The 19,316-nt window shown below is 47.8% G+C and overlaps 2 protein-coding genes across 2 annotated transcripts; one reads left to right on the forward strand and one right to left on the reverse strand.

The window, feature by feature from the left end:
* The first annotated feature begins 8,238 nt into the window (after positions 1 to 8,238).
* LOC109759086 (cell division cycle 20.2, cofactor of APC complex) lies at positions 8,239 to 11,370 on the forward strand. The gene is made up of 3 exons (XM_073501027.1): positions 8,239 to 10,366; positions 10,758 to 10,843; positions 10,903 to 11,370. The coding sequence occupies exons 1-2, from the start codon at positions 9,758 to 9,760 to the stop codon at positions 10,782 to 10,784; spliced, it is 636 nt and encodes a 211-aa protein (XP_073357128.1). The 5' UTR covers positions 8,239 to 9,757; the 3' UTR covers positions 10,785 to 10,843; positions 10,903 to 11,370.
* Positions 11,371 to 14,977: 3,607 nt separating this feature from the next.
* Positions 14,978 to 17,671, reverse strand: LOC109759088 (L-lactate dehydrogenase A). The gene is made up of 2 exons (XM_020317923.4): positions 16,931 to 17,671; positions 14,978 to 15,627 (listed from the first exon to the last, which is right to left on the reverse strand). The coding sequence occupies exons 1-2, from the start codon at positions 17,558 to 17,560 to the stop codon at positions 15,181 to 15,183; spliced, it is 1,077 nt and encodes a 358-aa protein (XP_020173512.1). The 5' UTR covers positions 17,561 to 17,671; the 3' UTR covers positions 14,978 to 15,180.
* Positions 17,672 to 19,316: the final 1,645 nt, after the last annotated feature.

The raw sequence follows: 19,316 nt of genomic DNA on the forward strand, positions 1-19,316 counted from the left end.
GCATATTTGATGTAATATCAATTTGAATAATGTAGCCCCCAAGTGCCGGGTCATAAGCCTGCAGCGTCTCGGGACTATTCCTTCCATTGTAGAATAAATCATATCCATTGCACCAAAGCGACTTTGAATACCTCATCTGTTGATAAATAAATCCGGACTTTAAATATCCGGCGGCTCTTTGGCCGATGGCAAATTAATACGCCTCCATTGTAAGCCGGAATTTGTACAACCCGGCGGCTTATGGCCTTTGAGAAAATCAAGAATTGATAACCCTTTTGAAACACCAATTTCCATCTATGATGATGGGCTTGAATTTAATCATTTATGTAAGTCATAACTCTGTAAATCCTGCAGAGTTTAAACAACATATGCCCTGGCGACTTAACGTCAAAAACCAGGGCGGGTAACCACCCAAATGTAGTCTTATCCTGCACACAAGTAGATCACAAGAACCCTTGGCGGTTTACCGCAGGGCGGGTCATAATATCTCACATATAACCACTGTGATATTGAATTTGCACTGCCGGTTTACATGACCTGTGCAATAAGGGTGATAACCCAATCCTTAGAAGCCAATGCTTCCACATAGATGATGATTGTCATAAGCTGGCGATTTATCATTGAAAATCAAGCCAGGTTAAATAACAACCACTCATATACACTTTAGATATGAAAAAGAGCTTCAAATAAAATCCAAAAATTGGTTGCAAAAAGATACTTAAAATTTTTTGAGGCTTCTGATTCGAATACGATCAGAAAACCGTCCCAAAGGGGTTAAGCTAAGATTCGAATACGATCATATAGCCCCCAGTGGCTTTGGCGTTGCCGATCAAGAGGGTACCGACAGCTATGTTATCTTTGGTTCGAACACGACCTATGTTTGAACAGGAAGCCCCCAAATGACCTTGAGAGTTGTTTAACGACGCTGATTCGAATACAATCCACGTCGGTTCCCAAAGGGGGTTGAGCTATGGTTCAAATATGACCAAGAAACTCCCCAATGAGCTCGGCAGTGTGCCGATCAAAAGGGTATCGACAGCTATGTTCTCTTTGGTTCGAATACGACCTATGTTTGAACAGGAAGCCCCCTAGTGATCATGAGAATATTTAACGACTCTGATTCGAATACGATCAGGGTCACACCAAAAGAATTAAGCTAAATTCGAATACGATCAGCTCCCAATGGTCATTAAAGCAAGGTACCTAATATTTGAGTTGTGCTTTGTAACAGACTCTCTTTGGTCCCTTTAATTTTTTCTGAGAACTCGAACTTTGCGAGAGACAACCTCTTTTTAAACCGGAAATTTGTAAACCGGATATTGAGAGCTCCAAAGCTTTGTAAGATATAAATTTACCTTGAGCCGGATGTTTGAACCGGATTTGAGAGCTTGAAAGCTTTGTAAGATATAAATTTACCTTGAGCCGTATGTTTGAACCGGATTTGAGAGCTTGAAAGCTTTGTAAGATATAAATTTACCTTGAGCCGGACTTTAAACCGGATATTGAGAGCTTTAGTGAGACTGACTTCCCTTGAGCCGGATTTTAACCGGAATTCTTTCTGATGAGGAACTTCTTCATTGAGCCGGGATTTTGTAACTGTCATATACTTTCTAAGCCGGAAATTTTCTGACGGCCTTTAAATTTTCATCAACATAACAGTAGTCTCCGGGACCGGGTTATCATTCCCTCCAACGACCCGGAGTTCTTGAATGCATTGAAGCCGACCAATGATGCCGAGTCATATCATTGTAGCCCCCGAGTCTCAAGACGACTCGAGGAGTTGACTTTGAGATTCTCCATATTGACCATAACATAAGGGGTATATCATTGGTGTTGACAGCGCAATGTGAGTCCACAGAAGGTTGAAGTGACTGCGGCGGGTTATGAATGATCCCGTATGTGCCGTGTCAGCAACTCGGCCAATGGTTCCTTCCAACTGGATGTTTTGAAGTTAACCAAACTGTAGTGGCATCGACTTGTGCGCCTGCCCATTGAACCATCCGGTGCAGACGGCGGCTGATAATACATGATAATTCGCCTCCTATTTGTTGGAAGAAAACCGGGCTTCCCAAGCAGTGACTCGCTCATATTCAATAAACAGCTCATGCATACAGGTGCGGCCCAATGTGTATATATAGACCAACCCGCGAGGGACGAATGGTAAAGATGACCGTTGCATCAGAGGCGGCACAGACAGATGAGCCGGCCGTGGTGTTGTAAGCCGGTCCGGACGGGCGAATCGATCGCCGGCGAGGTAAGCCGCGCGGATGGGCGAGTCAACCACGTCGTTTTGATGTAGTGAACAATTGTCCTGCATCAACAATATTGCAGACCAAGACAAAAATAAACTGCTTTTTGACAAAATAATATGTACCAATAAAATATATTTTAGATGGATATCACCTGATGTGCCAGGCCGGAAATAATCCGCCATGAAATTGATGATCGCTAGGTGAAGTGGAAGTTGCTCACGGGTGAACCGGCCGCGGCGTGGTAAACCGGTGTGGACGGGTGAGTCGGACGTGACCTTTGTAAGCCGGCGCGGACAGCGAGTCGGCCACGGCGTTGTAAGCTGGCGCAGACACGTGAACGGCCACGAGGGCGGACGGGTGAGTCGTCCGTGGCGCTGTAAGGCAGCGCGGACTGGCGAGTCGGCCGGCGCGTTGATGAAAACCGGACCGCGACACGCCTGTTCGTGAAGCCGCGCGACATAACACCACCCCTTTTTCTTTTAATAGTCGCCCTGCGTAAGAATATTACAGGGCAGAGTAATTGTTCTCAGAAGAATTAATATGTGCTAAAAATACTGGGAACAGATAGCACCTGATTTATTTTCCGGATAAACGCAGATGCAGGCATTAGATAATGCTGGTTAAAACGTCAGACAAAAATCCACAGCCTGTCTCACTTTCACTGTTCTGATGTAGTACTTCCCCACACTCCTTTTCTTCATACAGCAATTAGCAAAGGACAGCATGCAGGGGCGTGGGTTAGACTGAGTGAGGCCGTGGTAGCGCCGGCTGGCTAGATAGATTAATTAATCGCCTATCCTGGTCACTAATTAGGACCAGTAGTGCTAGCGTATATTTTCTTCCTTGATGGATGGTCTAGCAGTAGGATGATTCAAGGACAGGACAGATTGCTTGGCATAGCGACGGAGGCGGTGCCTCAGAGGCACACAGGGCGGCTCATAACAGGTAGAGGAGGCTTGTGGCACGGCTTACTCGAAGCGATTCAGGTCAGCAGTGGTTTCAGCAGGAGGCAGTGATGGCGCAACGGCTCATGGTGGCGGCGGCGGCTAACGGCGAAGGCAGCTCCAGGCGCGGACGACGGAGGCGGGTCAGGCGGCCGGCCAACCGAGGCGAGTGAGACGGCTTGGGTCCGCGAGCCCGGGCGGCTCGGAAGCCGTGCGACGGCTCATGGCCGGCCACAGCGGACGGCGGCTCGACGGGGTCCATCGGAGGCGAGCACGGCGGCTCAGCGTCGGCGGCTGAAGCAGGCCACAGGGGCGGAAACAGGCGGAGCGAGGATGATTCGATGGCAGAATCCGCTTCCGAGTCGTTGACTCCCCTTTCCTTTTTTTTTTGAAAATTGCGCTGATGATGATCCGATAGTAGCACTTGATCTGTTCCGATTAGTCTCCGAGGCAGCTTTTAACTGTAGACCAATAGAATGTCCGGAAGCGATACGAACTAGCATATTACTAGCCCACAAGTCCTTTCTTCTCTCTTGAACCTCCGTGGGCTACCTTCTTTTTTTTTTGCTTGGTCCTCCCGTGAGCGGATACTGCATGTGTCTCGTATTCCATGGTTTGATCTCTTCTGATATAACACATGCACGCGTTGTTATATGGCGTTGCGCAGTCTTTTGTCTTGTGACCTAGTGATTCTGCAGGGCTTGACTTGATGGGAGGTGTGGCAGCAGCAGCAATAGCTTGCATTGGGCACGACTGCCCCAGTACGTGCGGCTATGCTATCTGTTATATTAGCACCGTAGTACTATTTACAGTGTGTAACAGATCGTCTCAGGCTCCTTCAGTCAAGAATCCCCTAGAGAGTTGTTGCATCGCTGTCATCTCAGGACTTGAGCCAGTAAAAAATACACGGTAGCAGATTTGGATAGGTCTCGGCCACAATCAATCTCGGCGACTCGGCTTCTTCATAGGGAAGCTCATCCGAAACTGACCCGGACCTTTCCTCTGGTCACGTGCGGCCGTACAACAGCGAAAAATCAAACTCGACGGATCATCCAGCGACGCTTGCGGCGACGCATGCAATCGTAATCTTCTCAATCCCGTATATACCAAATCATAAACGATAAACTTGCCGGCTCTGCCCGAGGTTGACTCAGGTTGGGCTGTCTTTGAACGATTATTCTGCGCCGGCTCTTCTTCATGCGACCAATCGCGAGCTTCTCGATCCCTAAGAAAGGTCCCTTCAAGAACTCAACACCATCGTGCGTGAGCCCCACGGTGGGCGCCAACTGTCATGGAATTAACACGTCAGATGTCCTAGGCGTAAGGACTTAGTCGTGAGGCCAGCGCATCTATGTAGTAGCTTGAGAGGGGTTGATTGGGATGAGAGACGCAGGGCGGATCAACGCACAAGACAAGGGTTTAGACAGCTTCGGGCCCCGGGAAACATCATCCGGTAACAACCCTACGTGCTGTTTGAGGCTAAGTCTCATTATGCTCACGATGGAGAATCGCCGGCTCCGGCTCTCGGTATTTAGCCCTAGAGATTATTTCTTGTTGCCTTGTCCCTCTTGGGGAGCCCTGCCCCTCCTTATATAAGTTGAAGGGGCGGCTTACATGTAGAGTCCTAGTAGGACTAGGACTAGTCTATCTTTTCTTACAAGTTGAATACAAGTCCAGGTCTTGCTTCCTTTGTAGGAGAATATTCCTTATGCCTTTCCTCTTAAGCCGGCCTACCATAACGTAAGCCGGCCTTCTGGGCCTTGAGCCTCTTGGGCCCCCGGGTCTTGTCGCTCCTCTGATCCGCTTGCCAGGTCACCCATAAGTCGCCAGACTCGGGCGGGTCACTTAGTGAGTCGTCCAGTCCGGCCGGGTTATACATCCGGCCGGGTCATACCGCGGGGTATATCCTCGACATAGCCCCTCCTTCCTATTTATAGATCCCCTCATTGCCATTTTGGGCACCCTCTAGACCTATCCCTAGCCCCTGCCTCGTTTTCCGCGCCAGACCAACCACCAGCTACCTTCTAGCCGCCGCCCCTCCTTGGATCCGCCGTCGGCCACCTCTCCCCGCCACTTGGCGCCGTCCGAGTGGCCGCGCTGCCCCCCAGTGTCGCTCCTGCCCAACCCGCGCTCGCCCTGTTCCCCCGCCTTCCCCGCGCCGCCAGGCCCGTGCCAGGCCCGCCCGGGCCCCGATCCGTTCGCCGCCGCTCCCGAGCGCTCTGCTCGATCTGGATCGGGAGGTCTCCTCCTGCTCGCCCGATCCCGCCACCCTCCGCGCCCTCCGGCGTGCCGCCACCGTCGACCCCGAGGCCGACCCCGTCGCCCTTCCCTTCCATCTCTCCCTTCTCCCATGGATCCATCTCCCTCTCACCCCGCCGGCCTTTCCTCTCGCAGGTACCCGCCGTTGCCGCTGCCGGAGTTGCTCGCGCCGCCATCCTGGGATCCCACTGCCGCCGCCGCCACCGGGAATGGATTCCCCGGGGCCTGATCCGCCTGGATTCGGCCGGCACCGCCCCCTCATGGCCTCCTTCGGCGCCGTCCTCCCTGCTCGACCCCGCCGCCGCCGCCATGACCTAGCTCGGGAGCGAGCAGAGGAGCCGCTCGCTCTCTGTGCCCGTTGGCCGCGTCGACCACGTGGGCCGACCCGACCTCCCCTCCGACCCAGCGCGCCTCCCAGGCCCAAGTCGGCCTGCCTCCAGCCTCCTCGCGACCTGGGCCGAGCCCATGGTGAGCATCCCGCCTAACCCTCGCCTCGTGCGCGTTTTAATATTTTACGCATGTCATGTTTTTTTTGAAAAATCAGCTAAGTCCCTGATTCTGTCATATTTTGTGTACATATTGGTGTGCCATAACTTCTTCCATACTGCTCCGTTTTGCGTGCGTAATATATCGAAATGTTGATCATGATGTGCTCTTCATTTTGTTCCATTGTGCCATGCTTATTGAGTTCATCTTGATGCCCTAATCATCGTTGCAAGAGTGCTATATGCTGTTAACTGCTGTCTGTTTACAGAACTTAGTGATTTGTCTTTTTCATTGCATTTTGTGTGTGCATCCTATGAGCTTGATGTCTACATGTGTTTTGAACTACATCATGCCATCCTTACAGAGGTGCTTGTCTTGTATTTTTAGGATCTATGTGGTGACTAACACAAGCATGCAAAGTAGCCTCCATGATGTTGCTGATTTCTGTGACTTAAGTCATTTCTGCTAAGTCTGAGTCTGTTATATTTTGTTGCCATATAAACCTGCTGCTACAAGTCATTCTATGCATGACCTGGAGATGTTCACTAAGGATGTTTTACTGTTCATGTTATGCTTTATCCATCCATGCTCTTGTTTGCATTTATAGTCTGCTGTAGCTTTTTGTTATCTTGCTCTCAAATTTGCTAAATAATATTGCTGTCAGTCTATTAACATGAAGTTCAGTTTTGACATGTGTTTTGCTAGTGATCCATGTACCCTATGACTATGCTATTGCCATTCTTAGCTTCATATTATGCCATCTTACTGTTGTTTTCCTTGTCATGCCATGTAATGCTCTGAGGTGAGTGGTTCAAGCTCACCAACATGCCTACTTATCGTTGTTTCTGCCATGTCATGTTATTTTCACAAAGAGGCTAATTGGTTCGCTGCCAAATTTTGGCATTGCCAATATTTGGCAAGCCAACATTTGGCAAAACCAAAAGTTGCCAACAATTGGCAACTTTTTTAAGAGGTGGGCAAGAATCAATTGGTAGCCAACCAATTGAGAGCCAAATTTTTAGACTTGCCAACAATTGGCATGCCAATTATTGGCACCAAACCAATTAGGTTTTAAGTCTGAATCTGTCATATTACTTGCTATGTTTATCTGGGTGCCATCATATCTTCTGTGCCTTTTTAGCTCATGTTCAGTAAGGGACTTTTGTTCTATGCTATTAGTAGATTCTTGCCCTGCCTTTGTTTGCTATGATATGTTCCTGTAGGTTGTCGTTTGATAGCTCTAAACATTGCAACCTGATGTTATTTCTGTCTTGTCCAGTAATTTCTGCCAAGTCTGTGAAACTGTTATTATTTGCAATCTTGTCATGTCCTTCTGAGCATGTTCTAGTGATTTCTGGAGATAGCTCAGTGTTCATGTTTTGCAATGCTTTACCTGTACATCATGTCCATGCCTTTTGTTTTCATGTTGAGTTGTTGTAGCATATTGTTTTGATGCTTGCGATAGGCCTACTTGCTGTTTTGGGCAGATTGTTGTTATATCTTGTTTGGAGTGTATGTGTTGCACCGTTGCTCCGTTTTGAGCATGCTCTATATCAAACTTGCTTAGTTTTGCATGTAGTTTCATATTATCTTGTTGCATACTTGTTTTGAGGTGTTTGCTTGATGTTTGTATGCATTTTGCATCAATGCCATGCTTATCTTGTTTTGCTCATATCTTCTAGGCCGTAGCTCCGAATCTAATGAACTTTATATGTAACTTGACTAGAATTTCGTGTAGATCATCTTGTGCATATTAACTTGCTGTTTAACAACTTGAACATAAGGCTTATTCAGATCTGGACCAATTTCGAAATTTGCATATGAGGACTTACCGGAATTGTCATATGTTGTTTCCGGCCTCATTTAAACTTGCTTTGATGTGTTGCTCTTGTATGCATCATCTCTTGCCATGAGTAGCTTCATGTAGCCTTGTTATGCATCATACTTGGTTGAGCATCATGCCTTGTTTATGTGTGGTGTGTTTACCATGTTGTGTGCTTCTTCTCGATAGTTCCCGTGTCGTTGCGATCGTGAGGATTCGTTCGTCTTCGTGGCTCCATCTTCTTCATGGACTCGTTCTTCTTCCTAGCGGGATTTCAGGCAAGATGACCGTCACCTTGGATCTCACTACTATCATTGCTATGCTAGTTACTTCGTTCTATCGCTTTGCTGCGCTACCTATCACTTGCTCTTCAAGCCTCCCAAATTGCCATGAACCTCTAACCTTTGTCACCCTTCCTAGCAAAACGTTGTTTGGCTATGTTACCGCTTTGCTCAGCCCCTCTTATAGCGTTGCTAGTTGCACGTGAAGATGAAGATTGCTCCATGTTGGATTATGATTATGTTGGGATATCACAATATCTCTTATTTAATTAATGCATCTATATACTTGGTAAAGGGTGAAAGGCTCGGCCTTATGCCTGGTGTTTTGTTCCACTCTTGCCGCCCTAGTTTCCGTCATACCGGTGTTATGTTCCTTGATTTTGCGTCCCTTACGCGGTTGGGTGATTTATGGGACCCCCTTGACAGTTCGCTTTGAATAAAACTCTTCCAGCAAGGTCCAACCTTGGTTTTATATTTGCCTCACCTAGCCTTTTTTCCCTTGGGAGTCGCGCATCCCGAGGGTCATCTTTATTTTACCCCCCCGGGCCAGTGCTTCTCCAAGTGCTGGTCCAAACCGAGCGATGTCCGGTGCCCCCTGGGCAACCAGGGTCTATGCCAACCCGACGTCTGGCTCATCCGGTGTGCCCTGAGAACGAGATATGTGCAGCTCCTATTGGGATTTGTCGGCACATCCGGGCGGCTTTGCTGGTTTTGTTTTACCATCGTCGAAATGTCTTGTAACCGGGATTCCGAGACTGATCGGGTCTTCCCGGGAGAAGGAATATCCTTCGTTGACCGTGAGAGCTTATAATGGGCTAAGTTGGGACACCCTTGCAGGGTATTAACTTTCGAGAACCGTGCCCGCGGTTATGTGGCAGATGGGAATTTGTTAATATCCGGTTGTAGAGAACTTGCCACTTGACTTAATTAAAACGCATCAACCGCGTGTGCAGCCATGATGGTCTCTTTCCGGCGGAGTCCGGAAAGTGAACACGGTGTTTGAGTTATGTTTGACGTAAGTAGGAGTTCAGGATCACTTCTTGATCATTGCTAGTTTCACGACCGTTCCGTTGCTTCTCTTCTCGCTCTTCTTTGCGTAAGTTAGCCACCATACTTGCTTAGTCGCTGCTGCAACCTCACCACTTTACCCCTTCCTTACCCATTAAGCTTTGCTAGTCTTGATACCCATGGTTATGGGATTGCTGAGTCCTCGTGGCTCACAGATTACTACAACACCAGTTGCAGGTACAGGTTTTGCGATGATCATGACGCGAGAGCGATGTTATTTGTTTTGGAGTTCTTCTTCTGCTTCTTCTTCGATCAGGGGATAGGTTCCAGGTCGGCAGCCTGGGCTAGCAGGGTGGATGTCGTTTGAGTTTCTGGTTGTGTTTCATCCGTAGGCGGATGTTGATCTTATGTATGATGTATTGATGTATTCTTGCGGCATTTGTATGCCTTGTATGTATCCCCATATATCATGTAATGCTGATGTAATGATATCCACCTTGCAAAAGCGTCTTCAAAATGCGCTTCTATCCTTGATGGGACCTTCGAGTTACTTTAGGATAGGGTCGCATCTTGGGCGTGACACCTCGACTCCTCAGCTGTCCAGCTCTGGGATTCCAGCTCTAACCGACTGGTAGGTCCTTTTTGGCCTCTCCTGTTAATGCTTTATTTTATTAGCAACATTATTTCTATGTTTAGTTGCTGATCATGATTTTCATTCTGCAGCGGAGAACACTGCAAGGTGTGCATGAGTCGAGAGTTGGTTCACTGGCATGGAATAACAACATCCTGACCGCTGGTGATATGGACGGCAAGATTGTGAACAATGATACGAGGATTAGGAACCATGCTGTGCAGACATACCATGGCCACGAGCGGGAGGTGTGTGGACTTAAGTGGTCAGCATCAGGCCAGAAGCTGGCCAGTGGTGGGAACGACAACCTCCTCCACATATGGGATGTGTCTATGGCATCGTCTGCACACTCTACAGGCCGCACCCAATGGTTACACAGGCTTGACGATCACTTGGCTGCCGTGAAGGTGCTTGCATGGTGCCCATTCCAGAGCAACCTCCTGGCATCTGGCGGTGGCGTAGGTGACCGATGCATCAAGTTTTGGAACACACACACTGGCGCATGCCTCAACTCTGTCAACACTGGGTCACAAGTGTGTGCACTCCTCTGGAACAAGAATGACAGAGAGCTGTTGAGCTCGCATGGATTCACGCAGAATCAGCTTGCCCTATGGAAGTACCTGTCGATGGTTAAGATGGCTGAACTCAATGGCCATACTTACCCTGTCCTCTACATGGCCCAGGTAATCTTTGCTCCCTATGCTTTTTTGTAGCTAAGTTGACACATATTGTGTGCGCAGATGGCTAATTATGGTTGTCTAAGTTGACATATATTAGTTGCTACTTTTACATTGATCCAGATGAACGTCAAGACCAGTTTGATGTATTATACATACAGATGTCGGTGATATATAGTATTTTTTGTGATGAACTATGCAACGTCTCGAGAGCATGTGTCGTCCGAGAGTATTCGAACTGTTGCCTCTCAAATTATCTCGTGATGTTTCCTACTGACTCTGGTTTTGGTGCTGACATATGAGAGGCCTGGAGGCGCTTCTCTTTTAGTTGCCTTCTTTATGCAAGTTGAAGCCATCATGGTCTGTGACCAATATTTAATTATGTTATTCTTTACAGGAAATACAACCTGCCTCTGCATTGTAAGTTGGATATTCCCACCAGAAATCGAGCCTAGCAAAATTGGAGCAGAGCCTTACCTTCAGGTTAGATGTTTTCAGCTTCAAATGTTGGAGGATTTGATCTGATCTGAAATAATCCTCAGGTTGTATATGTGATTGGCCACCAAACTGGAAAACCGAAGAACTCTGGCTGAGCTGCCTGAAGTACGGATCTTGAGCTTTTGCAGGGACTGACCATGAAGTCGCTCTTTTGAAACGGTTATTCAGTTGGGCAACAGTTCTAAAAAGGAAGATGATAACATTCCATGGCTCCATCACTGAGAGCAAGGGCAAAGAGCTATGCCAGTTGTTACTAAGCTTCTCCAAATATGTATGCATATTAGCATGCAGCGCCCCGTCTTGAGAAAGGTTTTATACTGTATGTTCTAGAAGGCAAGGCACCAGCTTTGTTTGCTTGCACTAGTTGTCAAGTTGAGCAACGGTAGTTTTGTGAGAGCGGACTCTTTTATGGCCTGATTGGATTGTCGTTTTCCACACATTTTTACAGCTGTAAAATATACAGACACATCAGCCCGTCATTTTTTTCCAGTTGGAGATCACATATACACCTGTAAAAGAAATACTGTTGTATAAATTTACCCCGATTCCAAAAGGGGCTTTAGCTGTTTAATTGGAGCAGCTTGTTCCAATGTTTGTGAAACTCTGTAACATATTTACCTCTATTAGCTTGTGTTCCAGTAATTGTGACACTGAACTGTATTAACTTGTTTCCATGCTGGATGCACACTTGTGGTTGTTCTTCCGGCTCAGCTGCTAATCTTTGTTTGCAGGATGCCGTAACTCAATGCGGGGGCATAAGTGAACTTTATAGAGTAAGAATTTGTATGGGGAAACCCCAATTTTTCATAAATGATAGAACTTGCATAGACCATCCTCCAAGCATGATTATTCTTTATTGAAAAATATAATCGACTCTCCAAGAATTAACACATATTATGATGGTAAGATCTCGATGAGCTCAGGCAATGTTCCCTTGCACTCCAGCCTCCAGGACAAGCTCCAGCAATGAACTCCGTGTGTCTCACGTGCTCGATGCTTTTCCTAGAGAAGGAACCGACAAAATTTCCCTCTTTCACTCGTGATCCCTAGCCGATTGCCGACATCATGTTGGAAGTTGGTACTCCTGTTTTTAGTTGTTATATCGATTTCTATGAAAAAAAGTTGTTTATGGTGTGTGCATTTTTTTTATTGATGATCTGCCAGGTTGCTTAGGACAAATCTGCAAAGCATGCGGTTGTATTTTGTACTCCCTCCATCCCACAATATAAGATGTTTTTGCAAGGTATGCTAGCTTGCAAAAACGTCTTGTATTATGGGACAGAGGGAGTAGTTGTGTATTTTTGCTTTAGTGATGGCTAAACTTGCAGATTGGTTACAAAATTAGTATCAATTTTTTCATGCTTCATATTGCTCTATTTGGAGATGCATACCTGGGGTGGTGGGTCTAATGAACTCAGTATACTGTTATAGGTCACGGGTATCAGACTCTGCACAACTATGAGTGATCTTGCTGCAGCCAGTATAATAATATACTATGTAGGTAAACATTAAGTCCATGCAACATTACTTCCTTGAGAGTGGCTTATACTGTTATATTCTCCCACATGGTAATGAACATAACACGAGTGCAACTGTTACATCTTACTACTTTGCTATTTTGAAACATGCTCTGAAATCTTCAAAAAAGATTTAATAATCCTAAAAATAGAAAAGATTGCAAATTTTTTGAAGTTCAAAATGTTGCAATATTTGGCATGTGACACAAATACCTTTTTAATGAGACATACGCCAAACATGTACTTGTAACAGATGAGCCTGAGCAGTTTTCTTCGTGTATGAGCAGGAGAACTCCATATTATTCATAAACCATGTCACAAATATACAAACATCAATACACGGACATACACACACCCGATATTATTTATACACCGGGTCACAATACAAACAAACACACACTGACACCTCATGAACATATCAGTATTTGGTTCACATATAAAACTTCTTACGCCAACGAGAGATCCTGCCCAACGAGTATTTATGAGCCTCCATGGAATGGCAGGCAGTTTTGCTGAATCTCAGCTGCCACAAATGATAGAACAAAAACAAGTTAGTTAGAGTAATAACTTAATTCTAGGCAGCAAAAATGTCTTGTGTTTATGCAGAAACAGCAGCTTACGCCTGTTGACGCATCTGGATGGTCCATCTTGTCTGACGATGCCACCAACAAAAACCAGTAACACGAGGAGGATCAGCATCAGCGGAACCGTGGCTGAATAGTTCTTTGCCATTGTCGCCTGCTGGCTGAGATGTCTGCTTCCTGGGGTATTTGGATTGGCAAACTAGGTAGGAAGCCCAACAGTTTGTGCAACAGGTGGGTGCTCAAATTTGCAATGCTAACTAAAGCACTTATATAGAGCGCGTAATTCTGAAAGTAGGTTAGGTGCGAATGTGGGAGAAGAGATGTTTGCTTTTGAGGATATCAACCAAAGGGCGATGGCTTTACAGGAAATACAACTTGCTTCTGCAATGGAACTTGGATATTCCCACCAGAAATCTAGCTTAGCAAAATTGGAGCAGAGCTTTACCTCCAGGTTAGATGTTTTCAGCTTCAAATGTTGGAGGATCTGATCTGATCTGAAATTATCCTCAGGTTGTATATGTGATTGGCCACCAAACTGGAAAACCGAAGAACTCTGGCTGAGCTGCCTGAAGTACGGATCTTGAGCTTTTGCAGGAACTGACCATGAAGTCGCTCTTTTGAAACGGTTATTCAGTTGGGCAACAGTTCTAAAAAGGATGATGATAACATTCCATGGCTCCATCACTGAGAGCAAGGGCAAAGAGCTACGCCAATTGTTACTAAGCTTCTCCAGACCAGAAATATGTATGCATATCAACATGCAGCGCTCCATTTTGACAAAGGTTTTATACTGAATGTTCTAGAAGACAAGGCACGAACTTTGTTCACTTGCACTAGTTGTCAAGTGGAGCAACTTTTGTTTTGCGAGAGCGGACTCTTTTATGGCCTGATTGGATTGTTGTTTTCCACACTTTTTTTACACCTGTAAAATATACAGACATCAATCTGTCGTTTTTAAAAAGTTGGAAACTACATATGGCTGGTGATATACACCTGTAAAAGAAATACGGGTGTATAAATTTACCCTGATTCCAAACTGGGCTTTAGCTGTTTAATTGGAGTAGCTTGTTCCAATGTTTGTGAAACTGTAACTCTGTAACATATTTAGCTCTATTAGCTTGTGTTCCAGTATTTGTGACACTGAACTGTATTAACTTGTTTCCATGCTGGATGCACACTTGGGGTTGTTCTTCTGCCTCAGCTGCTAATCTTTGTTTGCAGGAACGCCGTAACTCAATGCGGGGGCATAAGTGAACTTCCTAGAGTAAGAATTTATATAGGGAAACTCCAAAGTTTCATAAATGATAGCACTTGCATAGACCATCGTCCAAGCATGATTATTCTTTATTGAAAAATATATTCGACTCTCCAAGAATTAACACATATTATGATGGTAAGATCTCGATGAGCTCAGGCAATGTTCCCTTGCACTCCAGCTTCGGGGACAAGCTCCAGCAATGAACTCCAGTGCGTCTCACCTGCTCGATGCTGTTCCTAGAGAAGGCACTGAGGAAATTCCCCCTTTTTTTAATGTTGACGTGTATAAATATATTTTTTAATGTTAACACACATCAACGTCTGATGTACAACCTTAAAAAGGTTTCGGCTCCTAATTCGACCTATAGTAATAGAAAGAACAAAGGCAAAATTGAATGTGAATAAGTGTCAAAATACTATTCACCCAAAACTGGCACTATTCATATTCAAATTTGTCTTTTTGAATCTCTAAATGTACATCGAGTTTTTAGCTGATTTTTTTCGGAGTTGTACACATAGCCCGCAGGTATGTTGTCAGCTAATTTCAAAAACTTTCTGAATGTCTAAATATGAAATTTTTTGGTTGATCTCATTGGTCTCATCTAATGTGAGATCATATACTAGTACCTCCCGGAGTATCTATTGGGGCTAATAATCTGAGAGCATCTTCATACCTTGCTGCCTAAACTACAATGACCCCAATAGATGGTTTATTGGCTTCTGTAGAAGCCTAGATGCTCTACACCATCCAAGATTCGTCATTTAGCAATGCTGGCACAAATCGCATTTTATTTCATGAAATTAAGAGGCGTTACATTACTACAACATCCCTAAGAAGACACTCGAAAATTACACAAGCATTCGTGTGGCCGCAGCAGCAACAGAGCAACATATAGCAGTAGAGTTCTTGTAAACGCTCCAGGATTTTACAGTAAGTAGATGTAGATCAACTGGCTTTCCTCCGTCAGAGGTCGAGGAGCTGGCAGTTCTCCCAGAGCGTCTTGGCCGAGCGGCGGAGCTGCGCGGCCTCGGCCTCGGTGAGGTCCATCTCGGCGACACCGAGGATGCCGCCGCGGCCGAGGCGGGCGGGCAGGCTGAGGAACACCTCGTGGCCGTCTGAGATGCCATGGAAGCCCGAGGCAAGGACAGAGACAGGGTGCACGCGGCGCTGGTCGCGGAGGAGGGAAGCAGCGAGGCTGGCGACAGAGTAGCCAATGGCCCAAGAGGTGTACCCCTTGAGGCCGATCACCTCGTAGGCGCCGCCCACCACGGCGCGCCGGATCCCCTCCAGCGCCGCCTCGTCGAAGTTCCGGTGGCTGTCTCGCAGCGACTTGAACGCCGGCATCCCGCCCACGCTGATGCTCGACCAGATCGCCACCGAGCTGTCGCCGTGCTCACCCACCATGTATGCCTGCACAGGGACCCATTAGATCTGCTTGGTTAGTTAGGGATCATTTCCAGTAGTCTATTATCAATGCATGCATCTCCATTCTCTAACTAGTGATAAAAATCTAGCCTTCTGCAACCCATTCATTGCAATGTTGATTAATGTTCATTAGGTTCAGAATTCTCAGATTACACTGGTTCTCCATTCCCATTACTAGGGAGATGGGCACCATACAAAAGAACTCCAATTCTTTGTGTAAAGAGATGATTTCTAGCTATGCAACATAAGATTATCCCAGTCTGACATCTCTGCTTTTCTGCAATCAAATTCAGGAAGAAGTAAACTATAGGTTACCGCAATTTCAGATATACAGTAGGAATTAAACAATAGGTTACCGCACATGAACAATGCTTTCTTTGCCTTTTATGCATCATCATATTGTCACTTACGGACCATTTCCAACAAAAAGATTGTGTGGTGCTCTTAAGTAGATTTCACATGTAGGTCATCTTTGATACTTTATGCTACCTGTAAATCAATTTAGTGCTATCTTAAGTAAACTGATGGCAAACGTTGTCAGACTGTTCTTTTGTTTACTTTCGTTGATACAGGGATTACCATGCTGAACCGAAGTTCAGTTTAGTAAAATCTGTTATCTAGTTTCAAATGTCAATGTAATTTCCAGGTACCGCATTTACCCAGCCATCTAGTCTAGTATTCATATGAACAGAGTAGCTATCGATCACCAGACATATGATCTAAGGAGTAAATTATCCACCCACGTAGCCACCAACCAAACGAAGAAAATCCGGCTTGTTCTGACCTCTTTCATGGTTAGTAGTAATTCTGTAAATCAAACATCAACCGATACTGAACAGAACCCAAGTTTACTGAAGCTGTTACCTAGTTTCAAATGTCACAATAATTTCCAACTACCGCACTTACCCAGCCATCTACACATATGAACAAAGTAGTAGGTAGGTATCAATCAACCAAACACATGATCCAAAAGTAGGAGTACTATAATCAGCAAGCCTGGCCGTTGGGGAAAAAACATTCAGTTGTAGTATACTCTACTACTGAATGTCGACACTGAGCTACTAGTAATGGACGCTGACGACAGTGTCGAATGGGGAGACCAGTCAAGGAGAGGCACATGCTCCCACGGCGCCACCGCCGCGTGGCATCACCCTACTGCTTTGTGAGGACTGACTCCACTGTCCAATCCGGCGACGAGCTAGCTCGATGGAGCTAAAATGAATCATGGATTCAAGGATGGATTCATGGATGGATTCAGGAGTGAGCGAGTGAGTTAGTGATTTAGTACCTGCACGTCCTGCGCGTTGACGTCGAGGTGCTCGGCGATGAGGAACCTAAAGCGGGAGGAGTCGAGGTTGGTGCCGGAGCCGATGACGCGGCTGGCGGGGAAGCCGGAGAGCCTCCAGGCGACGTAGGTGAGCACGTCGACGGGGTTGGAGACGACGAGCAGCAGCGCCTCCGGGGAGTGCTCGGCGACGGGCGGCACGATCTTGCGGTAGAGGGCGACGTTCCGCTGCAGCAGGTTGAGCCTGGTCTCGCCGGGGATCTGCCTGGCCCCCGCCGTGACGATGACGAGGTCGGAGTTCTTGGTGACGGCGGGGTCGGTGCCGGAGACGATGCGGACGCGCGGGAGGAAGGCGGCGGCGTGCTGCAGGTCGAGCGCCTCGCCGCGGAGCTTGTCGGGGAGCGCGTCGACGAGCGCGATCTCGTCGGCCAGGTTCTGGGTGAGGATGGTCTGCGCGATGGCCATGCCCACGTTGCCGGCGCCGATGACGGAGACCTTGGTGAGGCGGCGGTGCGGGGCGGCGGAGGAGGTCGGGGTGGCCGGCGGGCAGCCGTCGGCCACGGGCCGGAAGAAGCCCGACGACGCGCCGCCGGAGTCGAAGCCCAGCTCCGACAGCGACGACGCCTTGTGCATCCTCCTCGACGGGGTGAGGAGGGGATGGAATGGGATGCCGGTCGAGGGGATCAAATGCGGGGCTGCCGGACTGGGATTGGACGATGAACTTGTTCTTGATGGGGAATGGGAATGGCAATGGCCAATGAGTTTATAAGCGAATCCTGGGAAAGTGAAACCGCTTATCGGTTACCGGTTTTGACTACTCGTGGTTTGGGACTTCACTTTTGAAGAAAAGTATAAACCGGGATTATTTTACTCGGGCAGTTGTACTGGACAATCCCCACCGGCCGACTTCCGCGTCCACGTACCGCCTCGCGAGTCGCCACCTCAAGCCCACCTAGCCATCTCCTCCATGACGTGGCCCCGGCCGTTCCTCTAAGCCCGGGAGTGCCGGTTCTTCTCCGGCTCCGGTATTGTACACCCTCCTAAGAGTATCTCCAGCAGTTAAGCCTCTCAGGAGGCATTTTTTTCCTCGCTTGGGAGGCTGCCGGCAGAATTTTTAGCTTGGGGATGAAAAAGTTTTCAGCTGTGTCCACCCCCAAGCCGTGCCCAGGCCGCGCCCGCCCCAGGCCATGGCCGGCCCGGCTTCGCCGCCGAGCTCGAGCAGAGCAGCATGAGCGCGAGCGCGAGCCGGCGGAGCAGAGGAGCCACAGCTTCATCACCGGCGCCGTCTCCGTCCTCTCCGGTGAACAGCTGCCCGCCTTCTCCGCAGTCGCGCGCTCGCAGGCCACGCCCTCCCGCGGCCGCGCTTGTCGCCCAGGCCGCGCCCGCTTGCCGGCCGCGCGCTCGTAGGCCATGCCCTCCCGCGGCCGCGCTCGCCGCCCAGGCCGCGCTCTCCCGCGGCCGCGCTCGCCGCCCAGGCCGCGCTCTCCCGCGGCCGCGCTCGCCGCCCAGGCCGCGCTCACGGGTGCCCTCCTTCAGCGACAACTGTGAGTTCTCCCATGGCGTGTTCGAGAGCTGGCTGCACCCGACACAGTACCGCACCAGGCTCTGCAAGGAGGGAGCTGCTTGCGCCCGCCGCATCTGCTTCTTCGCGCACGATGAAGATGAGCTCCGCCATGTTTTTTTGAGACAATCCACGAAGCTTTTTATTCAATCATCACAACGTTTATAGGGACGAACTGAAATTCACCAGGGTTGCCCAACCAAACATGGCGGCCAGTCCCCAGTTTCAAAACATGCTTCATTAGATTGTAAGCCTCGACATTCGAGCTCCTAAACTCATGCACAAAATTGCATAACTGAAAGCTACGAGAGTATTCAACAATCTCATGAATAATAGCCCCATAGCTCGGGCTACTTTTTTGCTTGATATCATCCACAACGCCTTTGCAGTCAGATGCAACGTGTATCGCCTGTAGCTGGAGGTCATCTGCTAGTGCCATTGCTTCCCGGACCGCCAACGCCTCGAGAGTAGTAGGGTCAGATATACCATTGAACACAATAGTCGATGCTCCAAGATACAGACCATCCTCATTCCTGCATATTGCAGCGATTGCACCAAATTTCGATCTCCTCATAGTGGCAGCATCAACATTCACTTTCATCATGCTTGAGGGAGGTTTAATCCAGCATGTTGGCCTCACCTTCACTGAATGCGCAGCTGATCTCTCCGGGCTCTTTGACAATTTGGATGTCATTCAGAAAGGAATTGACAAAACAATGGGTGGAGTAGGGGCTTTGAAATATATCTTCATAAATTGCCTTTCTTCTTGCTGCCCAAATAGCCCATAAGGTGGTCGTCATACCGACAAAAAGATCGCTTGGCAAGGCT

Source organism: Aegilops tauschii, chromosome 6 (assembly GCF_002575655.3).
Source record: "Aegilops tauschii subsp. strangulata cultivar AL8/78 chromosome 6, Aet v6.0, whole genome shotgun sequence".
NCBI lineage: Eukaryota > Viridiplantae > Streptophyta > Magnoliopsida > Poales > Poaceae > Aegilops > Aegilops tauschii.